Source organism: Pseudophryne corroboree, chromosome 8 (assembly GCF_028390025.1).
Source record: "Pseudophryne corroboree isolate aPseCor3 chromosome 8, aPseCor3.hap2, whole genome shotgun sequence".
NCBI classification, from domain to species: domain Eukaryota; kingdom Metazoa; phylum Chordata; class Amphibia; order Anura; family Myobatrachidae; genus Pseudophryne; species Pseudophryne corroboree.
Genome location: NC_086451.1, coordinates 137206735 through 137223998, shown reverse-complemented (window position 1 = coordinate 137223998; position 17264 = coordinate 137206735). Strand labels below are relative to the sequence as shown.

Below are 17264 nucleotides of genomic sequence, written 5' to 3'. Positions count from 1 at the left end.
TTCTATTGATCCACTATCTTGCTCTAGCGCATGAGTAGAAATTAAACCGACCTCACAGTTTCTGTCCAGACTCTGTTCCAGCCAAAACCTTATGTCTGGTTCCAAAGATAAACACAGTCATGACAGTTTGCACTGGGGCCAAGGATCCAGCAGGCAGTGCAGGAATGGGAACAGACCTTCTGCAGAACATTTTAGCTCATCTAAAGGGTCTAGAGTCGACACAATGGCAGCTGGCTCAAGGTCTATAAGGAATTTCTGCTAATCAAGATAACCTCCAAGTTACTATGTCAGGACCTGGGTCTCCATCGCATCCTAACCATTCTGCCAATAGATCTCTGACTTCTCAGCATCTACAAGCTGTTTCAAAACACATGATCCCCTATGTACGTTGGCTTCCTTCTGAGGAATGTTTTGCCAGTTCAGAGAGAGAGAGCTAGCCATGGTTCAAGCTTTCCAAAGCTGAACACCAGCAATGCAGGGAGTCCCATCTCTGCCTTTACTGTGTAAATTTTGACCACTTCATTAAAGATTATACACTTTGCAAGCCAAGGCTCAAGTCTTAGTATCATAGTATTTCGGTCTCCAAACCACCTCAGGGAGAGAGGGGATGTGGTTGACGTGCAAAAGGTTGATAGGGTCAAAAGGTCGACATGGAAAAGGTAGACAGCAGAGAATGTTGACAGGTACAAAAGGTCGACATGAAAATGGTTGAGACAAAAAAGGTCCACACAAGCTTTTTTTTTTTTTAGTGGCATGTTATATGCTTCACCATATCTGAGCCAAATTACTGGAAACGTGTACCCTCGCTTGCTTGCTTCACTCGTCCCGCTTTGGCAAAGATTATTATTCCCAATCGTAGTTCACGTGGATGGTAAATTATGAAAAAGTGAGGGGAAAAATGAAAGAACTTACCATACAGTATGTGTCGACAATTGTCCTGTCGACATTTAGAACCTGTCGACCTTTTGCATGTAGACCTATTGACTGTCTTTTTACTGTAGATCTATCAACTGGGAGGCAGAGCGAAAGAGAGTGATGGGGGGTTGTCAAAGAGAGAGAAAGGGTGTCAGGGAGAGAGGGGAGTGAGAAGAGAGGTAGACAGTGGGTATCAGGAGGAGAGAGTGGGAGGGGTCAGGGAGAGAGAAAGGGTGTTGGAGCAAGAAAGAGAGAGATGAGCAAGAGAGAGTGGGTGTCAGGGAGAGAGAAAAGCTGTTGGAACGAGAGAAAGAGAGAGAGAAGCAAGAGAGTGGGTGTCAGGGTGGAAAGGAAAGAGGGATGAGAGAGGGTAGAAAGAGAGAGGAGGTGTTGGACTGAGTGAGAGAGAGAGAGTATCAGGGACAGAGAGGGGATAGAAAGAAGTAGAGAGTGGAGAAAAAGAGAGAAGGGAGCAAGAGGGAGATAGACAGGGTGTCAGGTAGAGAAGGAGGGTGAGCAAGTGAGAGGGGATCAAGAAAGATAGTGCATCTGGGAAAGAGAGAGAGAAAGACAGAGAGGTATATTTACTAAAAGTGCAGGTTTTTAGAAGTGGAGATTCTAGCTATTAATTTCTAGCAGGTGCTAAATAAATGATAAGTAGAATCTGATTGGTTGCTATGGGCAACATGTCCACTTCTAAAAACTCAAACTTTAGTAAATATACCCCAGAGAGAGGGAGGGGGAGTGAGCAGTAGAGAGAGAGAAAGTGTGTCAGGAAGAGAGACAGAGAGGGAGAGGGAGCGAACAGGAGAGAAGGTCAAGGGGAGAAAGAGAAGGAGAGAGAGAGAGAGGGGAGAGAGAGGCGCAAGAGAGAAGGAGGGAGGGAGAGCGAGCAGGAGAGACATTACCTGTTACAGGCTACAGCACAGTTGGGTCTCTGATGGGGTGGGGGCAGGCACTTCATCGCACTAGGCTCGGCCCCCTTCTCAATACACCCACGAATTGCAGCAATGCACTGCTGCCGGGAGCCAGCCAGGTAGGGTCAGAGTGGGCCAGGTCAGGGCAATGTTTGGCGTAGTGTGGAGTGCCCAAATGTGTGGGGGCCCTTGGGCAACTGCCCCATCCACTCCGCCTGTAATCTGACACTGAAGTGACTAGTGTAATATCAGACCTCCAACCCTGGTGACAAATGTGTAAAACAGATCTCTAGCCCTGGTGATGAATATAGAAAACAGACCCTCAATCCCAGTGACTTGTAACACAGTGTCTACAGTATCTCTGCCTAAAATAAATGTTCATTACATTCGATGGATGATAAAACAGAACTTGAAGATACATGCTGTTCTGTGTATAATGTTTAGATTAATAAGCATTTGTATTATATCATATCTGTCAAAGAGGTAAACACATAATATTACTTAATCAAGACACATACATTTAGTTTCTTTAAATGAAGAGCCTACTGTAGATGTAGCAAATTTTCCAGAAGGACTCAGTCATTTGCATGTCCTCATAATGTTATTACAACAATTCTTGATTTGAATGATGCAGCTCTAGATACCGCTCTTATCAAGGGCCCCATACACTAGGACGATAATGTCCGATTTCATCCAATTTTGGGCATTCGGACCGAAATATTGGGTGAAATCGGGCATTTTGGATGTGTGTTCCCATGAGGGTCGGATCGGCTCCCCCAGATCGTTAGTGCTGCAGTCGTGATATGTCAGTTCCCGCAGGCATGGATGGGATCGCATACGATATATCGCATGCAAAATGTTCCAAATCGTATGGAATCGAATGGAAGCTCCCGGTACCGTTCAAGGGAAATCGCCTCTGACTTCAGCCTCAGACATACCGTAGTAGTGTATGGGGCCCTTCACACACACAAACACACACGCACATCCCTTCCCCACCCCTACACAAAAGTACTGTGAATTGGCACTTCCACCACACAAACCTCCCGCCTGTTGGAGGTCCTGAAATTCGTAAACTTCTGCAATCCCCTTTCCCCTGCACTTGAATCGGCCTTGCACCCATACCTTATCTGCAGGATGCAGACTGCTGCCACCCCATCTGAGGATGAAGGAGCAGAACTGGCCATCCCCCAAACCCCTGCTATATAGGTGTTAGGCGCGGCGGTCTTCGGCCGTGCCCTGACTGAGCAGCGGTCACGGCCACCGCGCCTCTCTCCTTCCCTGTCCCCCGCACGGCGCCTAGCAACGCCAGGATGCCGTGCGCACGATAGCCGCCGGGTCCCTGGCAACGCAGGACGCCGTGCGTGCAGGGCCGCCGGGTGCATAGCAACGGGGACGCCACAGGTGGAGAATAGTTAATTAGGTTGCTCGTGCAGCAGGGCAGCTGCACGGCAACTAGTAATTAGGGTCTGGGGGCTGGTCCTGCTGGCCCTCCTGTTATTGGCCAGCAGGGCCTTTTTATGTGAGCCAGCACACTGCAGCCCCGCCGGTGATAGCTTCTTGTATGCTGTTCCTGCCTTGCAGAACTCTGTTCCTGTCAGCCGTGTTTGGTGGATCTTGCTCCTGCCCTTTGGTACTTTGGAGGTCCGAAGCCGGTCCTGGGAATCCTTCTAGTCCTTGCGAACCTCTTTGTCATCTGGGGTTCTCGCCCGGTTTCGTAAATAGCGGCTGCTGCTGCGTGTTGCGGCCTATGCCACTTAGTGTTTACTTTACTGTGAATTGGTGCATTTGCGGAGGTTTCCGCTTTCACTGTCCTCCCCGGAACTCGGCGGTGCCGTGTAGGAGAGTGGACAGTGGTTTCTTTGTAGTTCTTTTCCTTTGGCGGCGTGCCGCACATACGTTTAGTTTTTAGGTAGTTTATAGCCCCTAGCGTGGTTGTTTCAGTTAGAGGTCCCCTTGTTATTACCCTGTCTCAGTTCACGCCTTGTCTCTCTTTAAGACCTGAGGGGGCATCGGAGTTGGGCAGACCTAATCCGCCCTTCAAACGCGGCTGCCATGGGCCCAAGAAACCATAGTCGTTCAGGCGTGAATTGATAACACGGGTAAGACAACGGAGGTAGGGTGCTAGTGGCTATTTCCTTCCCATTTCCCAATCCCAGCATTCCGTCTTGGTGCTCAGGACTCACTACATAAGATCTCCCCTGTCCTGAGCATCAGGATCGTAACATTATCACCGGCCCACATAAAAAAAAAGGGGGTTTAATTTTTTCCGTTGTATTGGTGGGCCTAGAAATTCGGCCTCATGAATCCGGCAGGTTTAGGGCCAAACCCCAGTCAGCTTTTGGTTAACCAAATACAGGAATTAACTCAGATGGTTCAGGACCTTACTCTTCGGGTGAGATCGCAGGAAGATCTTTTGCGAGCCTCCCCGAGTATGGTTCTAGAACCAAAGATGCATTTACCTGACCGTTTTTCGGGTAACCGAAAGGATTTTTTTAATTTTAAGGAAGCTTGTAAGCTTTATTTTCGTTTAAGGCCCCGTTCCTCTGGTACTGAGTCTCAGCGGGTCGGGATTGTGATGTCTCTACTTCAGGGTGATCCACAGACCTGGGAGTTTGGGCTAAGAGCGGATGATGCTGCTTTGTTATGAGTAGACGCCTTTTTTAAATCCTTAGGCCTCTTATATGACGACCCAGATAGAGAAGCATCAGCTGAGAGTCACCTGCGTGCCCTTAAGCAAGGCAAAAATCCAGCAGAGGTGTATTGTACCGAATTTCGCCGTTGGTCGAACGACTGTGGCTGGAATGACCCGGCCCTGCGCAGTCAGTTTCGCCTCGGTCTGTCGGAAGTGATTAAAGACAGTCTCCTTCAGTACCCCGCTTCTGAGACTCTAGACAAACTCATGGAGCTCGCTATTAAAATTGATCGTCGTCTCCGAGAGCGGAGGGCTGAAAGAGGAACAACTTTTAGGCCTAATCCATGTGTATATACTTTTCCTGAGGACGTCAAGGAGCCCATGCAAATGGGTCTCTCCCGGCTGTCCCCAGAGGAAAGAACCAGAAGGTTAAGTTCTGGTCTTTGTTTGTATTGTGGTGGTAAGGGACATATCGCACGTAACTGCCCGAACAAGTCGGGAAACGCTCTGACCAAGTGAATTGTGAGGGGGTTCACTTGGGTCTGCAGTTAATCTCCTCTAATAATTCTCTATTAGTTCCGGTAAAGATTTCCTTTGGCAGCCTCAGTTCGTTGGTGTCGGCCTTCGTCGACAGTGGAGCTGCAGGAAATTTTATGGATTTAGCTTGGGCTAAGGCTTTAGGCGTTCCACTGATACCCTTAGATAGACGTATCACCATGCACGGCTTGGATGGGGGTCCGCTTTCCAATGGGGTTATTACTCACCGCACACCTCCAGTATTGCTGACAATGGGGGCCCTACATTCAGAAGAAATAGAATTTTACCTTACACATTGTCCGGCAGTTCCAGTAGTTTTGGGTCACCCCTGGCTTGCCTTTCATAATCCCACCATAGATTGGCGGTCTGGGGAGATTTCCCAATGGGGTCCTTTTTGTGTTAAGGAGTGTATTTCCCATCCTGTCCGGGTTGCGGCAGTTACCCCAGAACTTATTCCTCTGGAATATCAGGATTTTGCTGATGTGTTCTCCAAGGGTAATGCGGACGTTCTGCCTCCCCATCGGTCCTATGACTGCGCTATAGATTTAGTTCCCAGGGCCACTTTACCTAAGGGGAGATTATATGCCCTCTCCGGGCCAGAAACCACGGCTATGGATAATTATATCCAGGAAAGCCTGAAAAAAGGCTTCATTAGGCCTTCGAAATCTCCTTTGAGTGCAGGATTCTTTTTTGTTGAGAAAAAAGATGGGTCGCTCAGACCATGTATTGATTTTCGGGCTCTGAATAAAATTTCTGTTAAAAACACCTACCCTTTGCCTTTGATTTCAGTACTTTTTGATCAGTTACGCTCTGCCGTTATCTTCTCAAAAATTGATCTTAGAGGAGCTTACAATCTCATCCGAATAAGATCTGGGGATGAGTGGAAGACGGCTTTCAGCACACAGTCGGGTCATTATGAATACCTGGTGATGCCCTTTGGGCTGTCAAATGCTCCTGCGGTATTTCAAGACCTCATCAATGATGTTCTTCGTGACTTTCTTGGAAAGTTCGTTGTCGTTTATTTAGACGACATTTTGATTTATTCTGAGTCTATGGAACAACATATTACCCATGTGCGTCTGGTTCTTCAAAAACTACGGGAGAATCATTTATACGCAAAACTAGAGAAATGTGATTTTCACATTACGGAAGTGTCCTTCTTGGGGTATATTATTTCTCCCCAGGGATTTTTCATGGAACCGAAAAAACTCCAGGCCATCCTTAATTGGGCGCAACCCACAAATTTAAAAGCAATTCAGCGCTTTTTAGGGTTTGCAAACTATTATAGGCGGTTCATTCATACCTTTTCTGATTTGGTCGCTCCTATAGTAGCATTGACTAAAAAAGGAGCGGACCCTTCCAATTGGTCGCCTGCAGCCGAGTCTGGCAGGCCTTTGTCTCGGCTCCTGTTCTCAGGCACCCTAACTCGGAGCTCCCCTTTATAGTCGAGGTAGATGCCTCAGAGGTTGGAGTGGGGGCTATCCTATCTCAGGAAGATCCGGAGTCTCAGTAATTACACTCTTGTGCCTTCATGTCCAGGAAATTCTCCTCCGCAGAATCCAACTATGACGTTGGTAATCGAGAATTGCTGGCAGTTAAATGGGCTTTCGAGGAGTGGAGGCATTGGCTGGAGGGAGCTAGGCATACTATTACAGTGTTTACTGACCATAAGAACCTGCAGTATATTGAGTCAGCTAAACGGCTTAATGCTCGGCAGGCACGTTGGGCTTTGTTTTTTACTCGTTTCAGGTTTATTATCACCTTCAGGCCCGGTTCCAAAAATACTAAAGCTGATGCCCTGTCACGTTGTTTTCTTCCGGTTCACAATAACCATCCTGCTACTACCCCCATAGTTCCATCATCTGTCATCCGGGCAGGCCTCACACAGGATTTATTTACTCAGTTAGTCCAGCTTCAACAGCAGGCTCCTAAACCGACTCCTGCTGATCGTCTCTTTGTCCCTGAATTTCTGAGAGGCACTGTTTTAGCTGAGTTTCACGACAACAAAGTCTCTGGTCATCCAGGTATCACTAAGACCTTGGAGTTAGTCTCTCGCTCGGTGTGGTGGCCTAGTCTTTCTAAAGATGTAAGGGAATTTGTCCATTCCTGTCAGGTTTGTGCACGGCATAAGGTTCCTCGTTCATTGCCGATCGGGCAACTCGTACCTTTAGCCGTTCCTCTCAGGCCATGGTCACATATATCCATGGATTTCGTGGTGGACCTTCCTCTTTCAGCCGGATTTCAAGTCATTTGGGTGGTAGTAGATCGTTTTAGTAAGATGGCTCATTTCATTGCTCTTCCCCGATTACCCTCTGCTCAAGGGTTGGCAGTCTTGTTTCTCCGTCATGTGTTCAGGCTCCATGGGTTGCCCAGGGATATTGTCTCTGATCGGGGTCCGCAATTCATTGCTCGTTTCTGGAAACGTTTTTGTGCCTCATTAAATATGAAACTCTCTTTAACATCTGGGTACCATCCACAATCTAACGGACAAACCGAACGAGTTAACCAGTCATTAAAACAGTATTTACGGTTGTATTCGGCCAAACTCCAGAATGATTGGTCTGAATTTCTTCCGTTAGCCGAATTTGCTTATAATAACTCTTGTCATTCTTCCACCAAGGAGTCCCCATTTTTTTCAGTTTTTGGCTTTCATCCTAGAGCCAACTCATTTTTTCCTCATTCTCCAGTCTCCTCGTTGACCTCAACCTCCCATCTCAGAACAATTTGGAGAAAGGTGCACCTTGCCTTGAGAAAAGCTGCCTTCCGAGAAAATAAATTTTCTGATAGGCTCCGACGTCCTTGCACTTTTAAGGTGGGAGATAAGGTATGGTTGTCAACTCGCAACATCAAGCTCTGACAACCTTCGGCTAGATTGGGACCCAAATTTATTGGACCATTCCTTATCATTAAGAAGGTCAATCCAGTTGCTTTTCGGCTATGCTTGCCGAGATCTCTCAAAATTGGCAATACTTTTCACTGTTCTCTTTTGAAACAGTATTTTTCTTCCAGGAGATTTTCTCGGAGGACTTCCCAGCTTCCCAGGGTAGATCTCCGGTGGATGTTCAGGGGCAACAAGAGTTCTTGGTGGAGAAGGTTTTAGATTCTAAGTTTTCTCGGGGTTGGCTCTATTTTTTGGTCCACTGGAAAGGTTATGGCCCTGAAGAAAGATCTTGGGTGTTGGATAAAGATTTACATGCTCCCAAGCTGAAGAGGATTTTCTTTCAGGAGTTTCCTCAGAAACCTGGCTCTAGGGGTTCTTTAACCCCTCCTCAAGGGGGGGGGTACTGTTAGGCGCGGCGGTCTTCGGCCGTGCCCTGACTGAGCAGCGGTCACGGCCGCCGCGCCTCTCTCCTTCCCTGTCCCCCGCATGGCGCCTAGCAACGCCAGGACGCCGTGCGCACGATAGCCGCCGGGTCCCTGGCAACGCAGGACGCCGTGCGCGCAGGGCCGCCGGGTGCATAGCAACATTGCTAAGAAAAGTTAATTAGGTTGCTCGTGCAGCAGGGCAGCTGCACGGCAACTAGTAATTAGGGTCTGGGGGCTGGTCCTGCTGGCCCTCCTGTTATTGGCCAGCAGGGCCTTTTTATGTGAGCCAGCACACTGCAGCCCCGCCGGTGATAGCTTCTTGTATGCTGTTCCTGCCTTGCAGAACTCTGTTCCTGTCAGCCGTGTTTGGTGGATCTTGCTCCCTGCTCTTTGGTACTTTGGAGGTCCGAAGCCGGTCCTGGGAATCCTTCTAGTCCTTGCGAACCTCTTTGTCATCTGGGGTTCTCGTCCGGTTTCGTGAGTAGCGGCTGCTGCCGCGTGTTGCGGCCTATGCCGCTTAGTGTTTACTTTACTGTGAATTGGTGCATTTGCAGAGGTTTCCGCTTTCACTGTCCTCCCCGGAACTCGGCGGTGCCGTGTAGGGAAGTGGACAGTGGTTTCTTTCTAGTACTTTTCCTTTGGCGGCGTGCCGCACATACGTCTAGTTTTTAGGTAGTTTATAGCCCCTAGCGTGGTTGTTTCAGTTAGAGGTCCCCTTGTTATTACCCTGTCTCAGTTCACGCCTTGTCTCTCTTTAAGACCTGAGGGGGCATCGGAGTTGGGCAGACCTAATCCGCCCTTCAAACGCGGCTGCCATGGGCCCAAGAAACCATAGTCGTTCAGGCGTGAATTGATAACACGGGTAAGACAACGGAGGTAGGGTGCTAGGGGCTATTTCCTTCCCATTTCCCAATCCCAGCATTCCGTCTTGGTGCTCAGGACTCACTACATAAGATCTCCCCTGTCCTGAGCATCAGGATCGTAACAATAGGATGGACATATAGCTCCTACTGAGCCCAGCACTATGCGTAGGTTATGGCATAAGGCAGAGTGGGGGAATAGCAGTAGGAGATAAGAGGACAGTTTGAATAACTTGGGAAGACAGGAGAAAAGGGTAAAGAACAGGGGGCATTCTCTGTCTGAAACCATAGGCATGCACAGCACTTTTCATTAAAGTGTGCACCCACAGAAAGAGGCATGTCTAGCACCACTCAGGGCTGTGTCTACCATGATTTCCAAGTCTTCAATTCCATCTTCAATCTCATGATCCTTTCCTCTCAGTCTCCTCACATATCCTGCCCCACCCAATCTTCCCCAATATTACCATATCCCCCATCAATCCCCCAACTGGGATGTGGTCCTGTGACCAGCGCTCAGGATCCTGGTGGTCAGCATGCCGATGCCGGAATCCTGACCAATCACAATGCCGCCCGACGGAATGCTAACACACAGGGTCTATTCCCACTCGTGGGTGTCCATGACACCCATAAAGTGGGAATAGAACCTGTGGCAAGCGCTGCGAGCCATCGAGCCTGCGGCATGGTGAGACCGCAAGGGGCTCTGTTGCGCTCGCCACCCCCCCTCCCCACACACCCCCTCTCATCCCTGCGGCATGCTGCTGCCAGGATCCCACAGTCGGTATGCTGACCGCTGGGAGCCCAGGCTCCGGCAACGCGTTGCCAACCCCCCAGCTCCATTACCTCACTGACCTGTGACCATATTATGCCACACAATAGTGCACTCATCATATTATGCCAAATACAACTGGACGGTGTAGTTTATATAGGCCCTCATTCCGAGTTGTTCGCTCGCAAGCTGCTTTTAGCAGATTTACTCACGCTAAGCCGCCGCCTACTGGGAGTGAATCTTAGCTTCTTAAAATTGCGAACGACGTATTCGCAATATTGCGATTACACCTCTCTTAGCAGTTTCTGAGTAGCTCCAGACTTACTCGGCATCTGCGATCAGTTCAGTGCTTGTCGTTCCTGGTTTGACGTCACAAACACACCCAGCGTTCGCCCAGACACTCCCCCGTTTCTCCAGCCACTCCCGCGTTTTTCCCAGACACGGTAGAGTTTTTCCGCACACACCCATAAAACGTCCAGTTTCCGCCCAGTAACACCCACTTCCTGTCAATCACACTACGATCACCAGAACGATGAAAAAGCCGTGAGTAAAATTCCAAACTGCATAGCAAATTTACTTGGCGCAGTCGCACTGCGGACATTGCGCATGCGCACTAAGCGGAAAATCGCTGCAATGCGAAAAAAATTACCGAGCGAACAACTCGGAATGACCCCCATAGTACATTTAAATCTGAATGCACTGCTTAATTTTCTGTCCCTCTAATGGAGGAGATAATTAGGGCACAAAGTGAAGGGCAGGTCACAGTGTCGGACTGGGGCATGAAGGGCCCACCGGTGGAATGCAGGGGCCCATGTTTAGGGGTGTGGCCAGTCTCCAGAGGGGGTGTGGCCAGCCACCACAGATGTTTGGCTAACCATTATAGAGAGCATAGTCTGGGCCCCTTTATAAATATAGTAAACACTGCTAGTGCATGCATGATAATAACCTAGATTAATAACAGCAGTGACTGTAGAAAATACACCTTAGTCCTGTACAGTATAAGGTAACATATGTATAATGTATAATTCAAGCGCACAGTCTCGAATCTGATTCCTAGAGGAGGTGGTACCCCAGGTAGTTGACCCACCAGGGGTTTCCCCAGTACCCCTGTGGGCCGGTCCAAAACTGGCTGTACATCTACATCTTGTGAGTCATTGTGTCAGTTACTCACTAAAATTCATCTCATAGGAATGCCGGCTGCACAATTACATTGCAGAAAAACACAGATAAAGTCTGACATTAGGGTGTGCCTGGGCATATTTAAATTGTGGAAGAATAGGGAGAACTCCCATTGCCGCTGCATTGAAACACCGGCAACGGCAGCCCAACTCGCAGACTTCACCCGGTCGATTTGCACACCCCCCCCTATCGGATAGCATAGACTTTTGAGCGAGATTCTGCTGCCATAAAGTGCGGCAAGAGGCATGTTAATTCGGCGCAGCGAGTCTGTTCACCGACAACTGAATTCCCCCTTAAATGTGCACACCAAATGGTGAACTGGTAGGAAAAGGGTAAGAACAGCATGTGACAGGGTGAACAGGAAAAGATACGAGGAACAGGGAAATACAGTAGTTTCCCCATGTTCCTCCAATTTGCCCCAGATATGGGGAGACGAGAGCTTAGAGAGATGGTCAAAGGAAGCCGGAGAAAACAGAGAGAGAGAGAGAGTAGGGGAAGATAAGTGAAATCTATGTACAATAGCTACGACTGTCATAAATACTAGTTTAGATATATTTTTACAATTTACCTGGAACAGAAGTATTTTGAAGTATGAGATGAGCTGATGTCTTTGTAAAGAGTCCTCTTGGTATCACTATGCCAGAGTTGTTTAAGAAACTTTTTGCAGCTTCTAAAACAATGGAAAAGAAAAGCATGTTATAGTCTCAGTTATGACCTCTCTCCTTTTCTTCACATGCAAAATGCGGAAAGCCATAATGCTTCATTTAAAAATAACAAAACTCAGATGCAGTACAACTTTTATTGGTGATGGGGTTTGCAGAAGAGAATTTCAACTAGGCTGATGGGGAAAAATGGGCAGACAGAAGGCATTCCTTGGCAAGTACATAGTCGGCACAATGGTGCACCTGTTTTATGGCGCAGTGCAAAACATGATATGTAATACAGGCACGTCCTTATTAGTAGAAATCCATAACTAAAGCCTTGATAAAGATCCCATTGAAACAGCTGCTGTTGGCAGGAAAGTTTATTCATTTAGTTATGGACTTCTAGTTATAAAACAAATTGTCTTTTTTTTTTTTTTTTGCAACAGTGTGCGCTGGAACCTTGTGTTTTTATTAGAATTAATGGGGTCGATTCAATTCAGCGACAGTTGAACAGTTGAATTAGCTCCCGACGCTATTCAATTCAGCTAAAGTTAAGTCAGAGAATGCCCGTTCTCGCGGACTTAACAGGTTGTTTTGTCAGGAGAACGGGCATTCTCCGACTTAACTACCCGCGGCGATGCTGATTCCCGACAGAATCAGCCTCGCGCCGGCCGCGCGGCAGCCCTTTTGTCGGTTTTCTTCTCTGTCGGGGGTGAGAGAAGAATTCCCGACAATTGAGGGTAACTAGTCGCTGTATTGAATAGCGCCGGGAGCTAATTCCCGGGGCTATTCAACTGTTGCTAAATTGAATCGACCCCAATGTTCTATATCTACTTTTTTTCCTGCACCAAAAATGTCAAGGATTTATAAACAGTGACTGAGCATTTCATAGAGATGTACTGAATTTTAATTTGTCTCCTGGCAAACTTTCTTAACTTTGCAAACTTAGAGGAATATTACGTAAAGGATCGTTTGCTCTCAAATGTAAATATGATTAAGTGCAAAACACGCCGGTATTTGCACTTAAAATTTGTGCCACTTAATAAGTTAAGGTCAAGTTGATTCTTTGTAAGCCTTTGTCAAAACAGCCCGACAACATTCTAAACAAGTGTTGACCTACAGGTTTTCATTTACACACTGCCCCTTCTCGCCAACTTCTCCCTCCAGTTTTCAGTGATTTGTCCTCTGGGCACCATCTTTTCTCTGAAATGCCCCCATTTTCTCCATAACATGTGCCCCTGCTCACCAGCTTTCCCATAACATGCTCATTGACATTTCTTTTACATACCCCTTGCCCACCAGCTTTACTTACATGACCCCACTTCTCCCTCACTTACCCCTCTTTCTCTTGAGCTTCTCCCTCATATGTGCCCTCCTCATTAGCTTATTCCAATACGCCAATCTTCTCTCCACTCGACACTTTTTCTAATCTAATTTTCCTCCATACCTCTCAGCTACATGGGAAGTCACTAAATCGGAGTACTTTTTTATGGGAAGCATTTGATATCCCGGCTGTCGGGATCCTGACGCTCAGCATACCGGTGCCGGAATACCGACAACTATTCTCCCTCTTGGGGTGTCCATGACAGCCCTAGAGGTAGAATAAATAGCGTGCCACAGTGCCCGCAAGGGGCTCTTTTGCACTCGCCCCACTGCCAGCATTCCGGCAGTCGGGATCCCGGCACCGGTATGCTGGGCACCGGGATCCCGGCAGCCAGGATATCGTAGTAGACCCCGTTTTTAATTCCCCTAATGTAAGCCAGGCTCAATTCAATAAAAACTTATCAACCATGTCCATTATTTGGCAACACTCAACCACGCTCAAAGGCCTCAGTGTAAGAACTGTGTAACTACAACATTAACATGACATAGTGAAACCAGTCAGTATTTTTTAGTAGAGATGAGCGGGTTCGGTTTCACTCGGACTTACTCGGATCTCAAAACGACATCTTATTGGCTAACGGATGTCATGTGTTTTGGATAGCCAATAAGAAAAATCCGGATAAAACCGAACTGGCGTTAATTCTGGTGTTACAGCCGAACCTGCTCATCTCTATTTTTTAGTATTTTTAAACTTTTCTGGTGTAATTGTATGAAAGTGGAGGTTCCGAAGTCATGGGAGTTTTTAATTTTTATGTTACATCTACACTTTTTTCGCACAATACACATTTTTTTTCTCCTCTCTGTGACCTTAGGTTCTTTTCTAGTTTGGCATCTTCCCAGAGTAGAGATTACCTTGAAGACCTCTGGGACGATCATCTAGATGCATTTGTACAAAACCAAAGTACTTTGAGCTGCCCATCTAGGGAGCTTTATAAACGAGATCTACAGAGAACATGGTAGCTATAATCACAGTGAATAATGGCTGACATAATGTATTCCTTGGACTTTCTAATGCAGGCGTGGCCAACCTATGGCTATCCAGCTGTTATAAAACTACAAGTTCCATCATGCTTTGCCACAGTTTTGCTATTAGGGAATGTTAAAACTGTGGCAGGGCATGCTGGGATGTGCACAACATCTGGAGAGCCACAGATTGGCCAGGCCTGCTCTAATGTATGACAATTAATAGTTGTATTATATAACATAATACAATAACTGAACTGTTGGCCATTACTGCTCAATCACACACAAAAGTATTTTAATAACAATGACAAATACATGCTTGCAATTGGCCTCCGACGACTGGACCTTTGACTTTGCCCATTCTGCTGTTGTCAGAGAAGATTTCTTCAATTGGGTTTTCTGTAGTAAGCTCTACACAGTGACAGATAACACTGCACGATATGAACGTTCTCATTCATTTATGAACGAGAACTCGTTCATATCGTGCAGTGTGTGGGCACCAACGATGAACGATGCGAGGCCCCGCGCTCCTTCATCATTGGTGCCCCGTCGCTTATGCATGCAGGCAAATATGGACGAGATTGTCTGTATTAGCATGCATTGCTATGGTGCCGGGTGACGGGGGGAGTGAGGAAACTTCACTCTCGCCGTCACCTCCCCCCCACCGCCGGTTCGCCCGTCTGCCGTATCGGCGGTCGGGAAGCTCGGCGGCGGGTCACCCAGTCTGTAGGGCCCTTTAGTTTCTCTTCATTTGGACTCCAACCAATGAATTAATATTTATTTAATTTATTCAAGTAGGGATTGAGGGCTTTGGGGTGTCTTATTCAATTAAAATTCTAGCCCACCAAGAAACTAGAGGGGCAATGCGGGTTTTTTTTTTTTTTGGGGGGGGGGGGGGGGGGGCGGGGGGCTGGTTGAATAATTCAGGAGGGTCATACTGACCATTGTTCACTATCAAAGAATGAGACCAGTATTAAATACCTTGGTAGTTTTATAGCGATTGGGATAATTTTTACAGCAACACTTTTAATAACAACAATTTGATCAAATATTTAAATCTAGGAAAATGTCACCTCTTTACTCACCTCTCCTTGCTGTTCTCTGTATAGCATTTTCTGTTACCTACAGATGAAACATACAGTAATGTCAGACGCATAGATAAAAGATGAGGACCTGATTGTATAGAATGTACTTGATAAATTCTACCTCAAAGTTTATTGGTTGCTATGAGTAACTTCACCACTGGATCCTGTCCCCATTATTTACACTGTTTGATAGATCAACCCCTATGTCCTTTAACTAGAATTTATGGTGTAACACAGCAGTATAGTATGATGCATAAAAAAGTGATGTACTGTACCTCTTTAGACAGGTGGGTCTACACAAAATACTAAATCTTTCTTCATACCTGACTTATTACTGGAAAACAGTACTTCCTAAAGGAATCAATGAATTAAGCCTTCAAAAACTGATTTTGAAAACTACAAATAATATTTCCTCCAATAATTAGCATGTACAATGCACTATGTGGTGCAAGAACATTTATAGGGGAGAATAAATAGAGTGCAAGTTTGTATAGTACCTATTTTTTACAAAATTTGCTGCTGGATTATATATGGCACTCCTAACAACTATAACTACTTGCCTGGTGCCTTTCCAATAATATGATATAGTGCATGTTTGGAGGGATGGCCCTCCAGGACTATATAATGAATAGTAAAATCCAGACAAAGCCGGTAGTGTTACATCAACGCTTCAGAGCGTTAGCTCTTTCAATGAGACTTAACATTACCGACTCTGGTTTTTACAATTCTTTATGTTGTCCTGGGATGCCGTCCCTCCAAACATGCACAATATATTAGTATAGAATAGTATGTACTCTGATGAAGGAATACATTTCCGAAATATTAGTACTGTACATGTGGATAGTACAGTGTTTCATTTGCCTCTATGAAGTCCGTTGAGTGCCGGCTCCACACTGTTTGTCATTGAAAGTCTCTGGAAGGCACCAGGGCCATTGCTGCTTTTTGTTAGAGTGCCAGTCACTACGTGTCCTTTAACTTATAAAAAGACTATCAGAATGTCTAAAGTATAAAACATTCATTTATTATAAAATTATAGAGACAGCACAATATGAAACCAATGTCACAGAAATTGTTTCAATACAATACAAAAAACACCCCTATTAGGTATGGTTTACTTAAAAGATAAGGTGCACAGCCATAGAAAATAAAATCACTTAAAAATTACATGACATAAGAGACATAAAAGATCCACAGAATAAATATCTTTAGGGGCGCCCCGAAATGCCAGGTCTTGCCCCCCCTCCCCCTCCGCAATACAGCGATGCACTCGCATGTTTAGGGTTGCCCTCTGCCTATGCAGCCTAGCTGCTAAGGCAAATGGCTTGCTGCCATGTTTCAGGTTACAGCGGCTGCGGCGCACCCTGCAAACAGTCCGGACATGTCTGTATTGTCCAGACCGCGGCCCCAAATGCCACCGCAAGACCCCTAAAACGCCACCATGACACTCCCTCCCCGCGAACGTCTCTGCCTGTCAATCAGGCACAGGTTTTCATATGTGTTAGATGCCGTTGCATCTCACAGTGTGCGCATGTGCAGTGTGGCTTATGTGCGTGTGTACACTGCAGAGGGCTTCAGCATGTGAATGCTGTCGGAGCAGCGTTCTATGCTGAATTAGGCCCTATATGTACAATCTTGCAGTAAACTGCCCCAGTAAATGATTTTAAAATGTTGGCAACTATTGTATAACAAAGCATTATTTTTTTTTGTTATTTAGTAATTAAAATATATAGAATTGATAGGAAATGCAATATATCTATACAAATACTGTATCTGTGAAGTTGTGATGTCAGAAAGCCAGATCTACCATGTAAACACAGAACTTGAATAGTTGCGATTCTACAGTATGTGATTCATTAAGATACAATGGGGGGAATTCAAATGTTTGAAAAGTCAGTGTGGTGTCTGTTTTGGTATCTGTATTTTTCCTATCTAATAGACAGGAAAAAATAGACACCCAACCGACTTTAAGTTTTCAAACATTTGAATTCCCTTCTATATATGCAACGTTAGTAGATTTTACACCCTGTCATTCTTCCAATAGGGACATTAGGGGCATGCCTTGCCGGGAAGGGGCATA

General features: G+C 46.3%; 1 protein-coding gene across 2 annotated transcripts in view; it reads right to left on the bottom strand.

Annotated features, from left to right (window-relative positions):
- LOC134948755 (tumor necrosis factor ligand superfamily member 10-like) overlaps nt 1-17264 on the bottom strand; it is a 141300-nt gene that overhangs the window by 22379 nt on the left and 101657 nt on the right. For both annotated transcript variants that reach the window (XM_063936955.1, XM_063936956.1), the window contains exons 3-4: nt 15188-15224; nt 11681-11782 (exon numbers count right to left, since the gene is read on the bottom strand). In XM_063936955.1, the coding sequence (XP_063793025.1) occupies nt 11681-11782; nt 15188-15224 (139 nt within the window). The remainder of the gene's footprint in view (nt 1-11680; nt 11783-15187; nt 15225-17264) is intronic.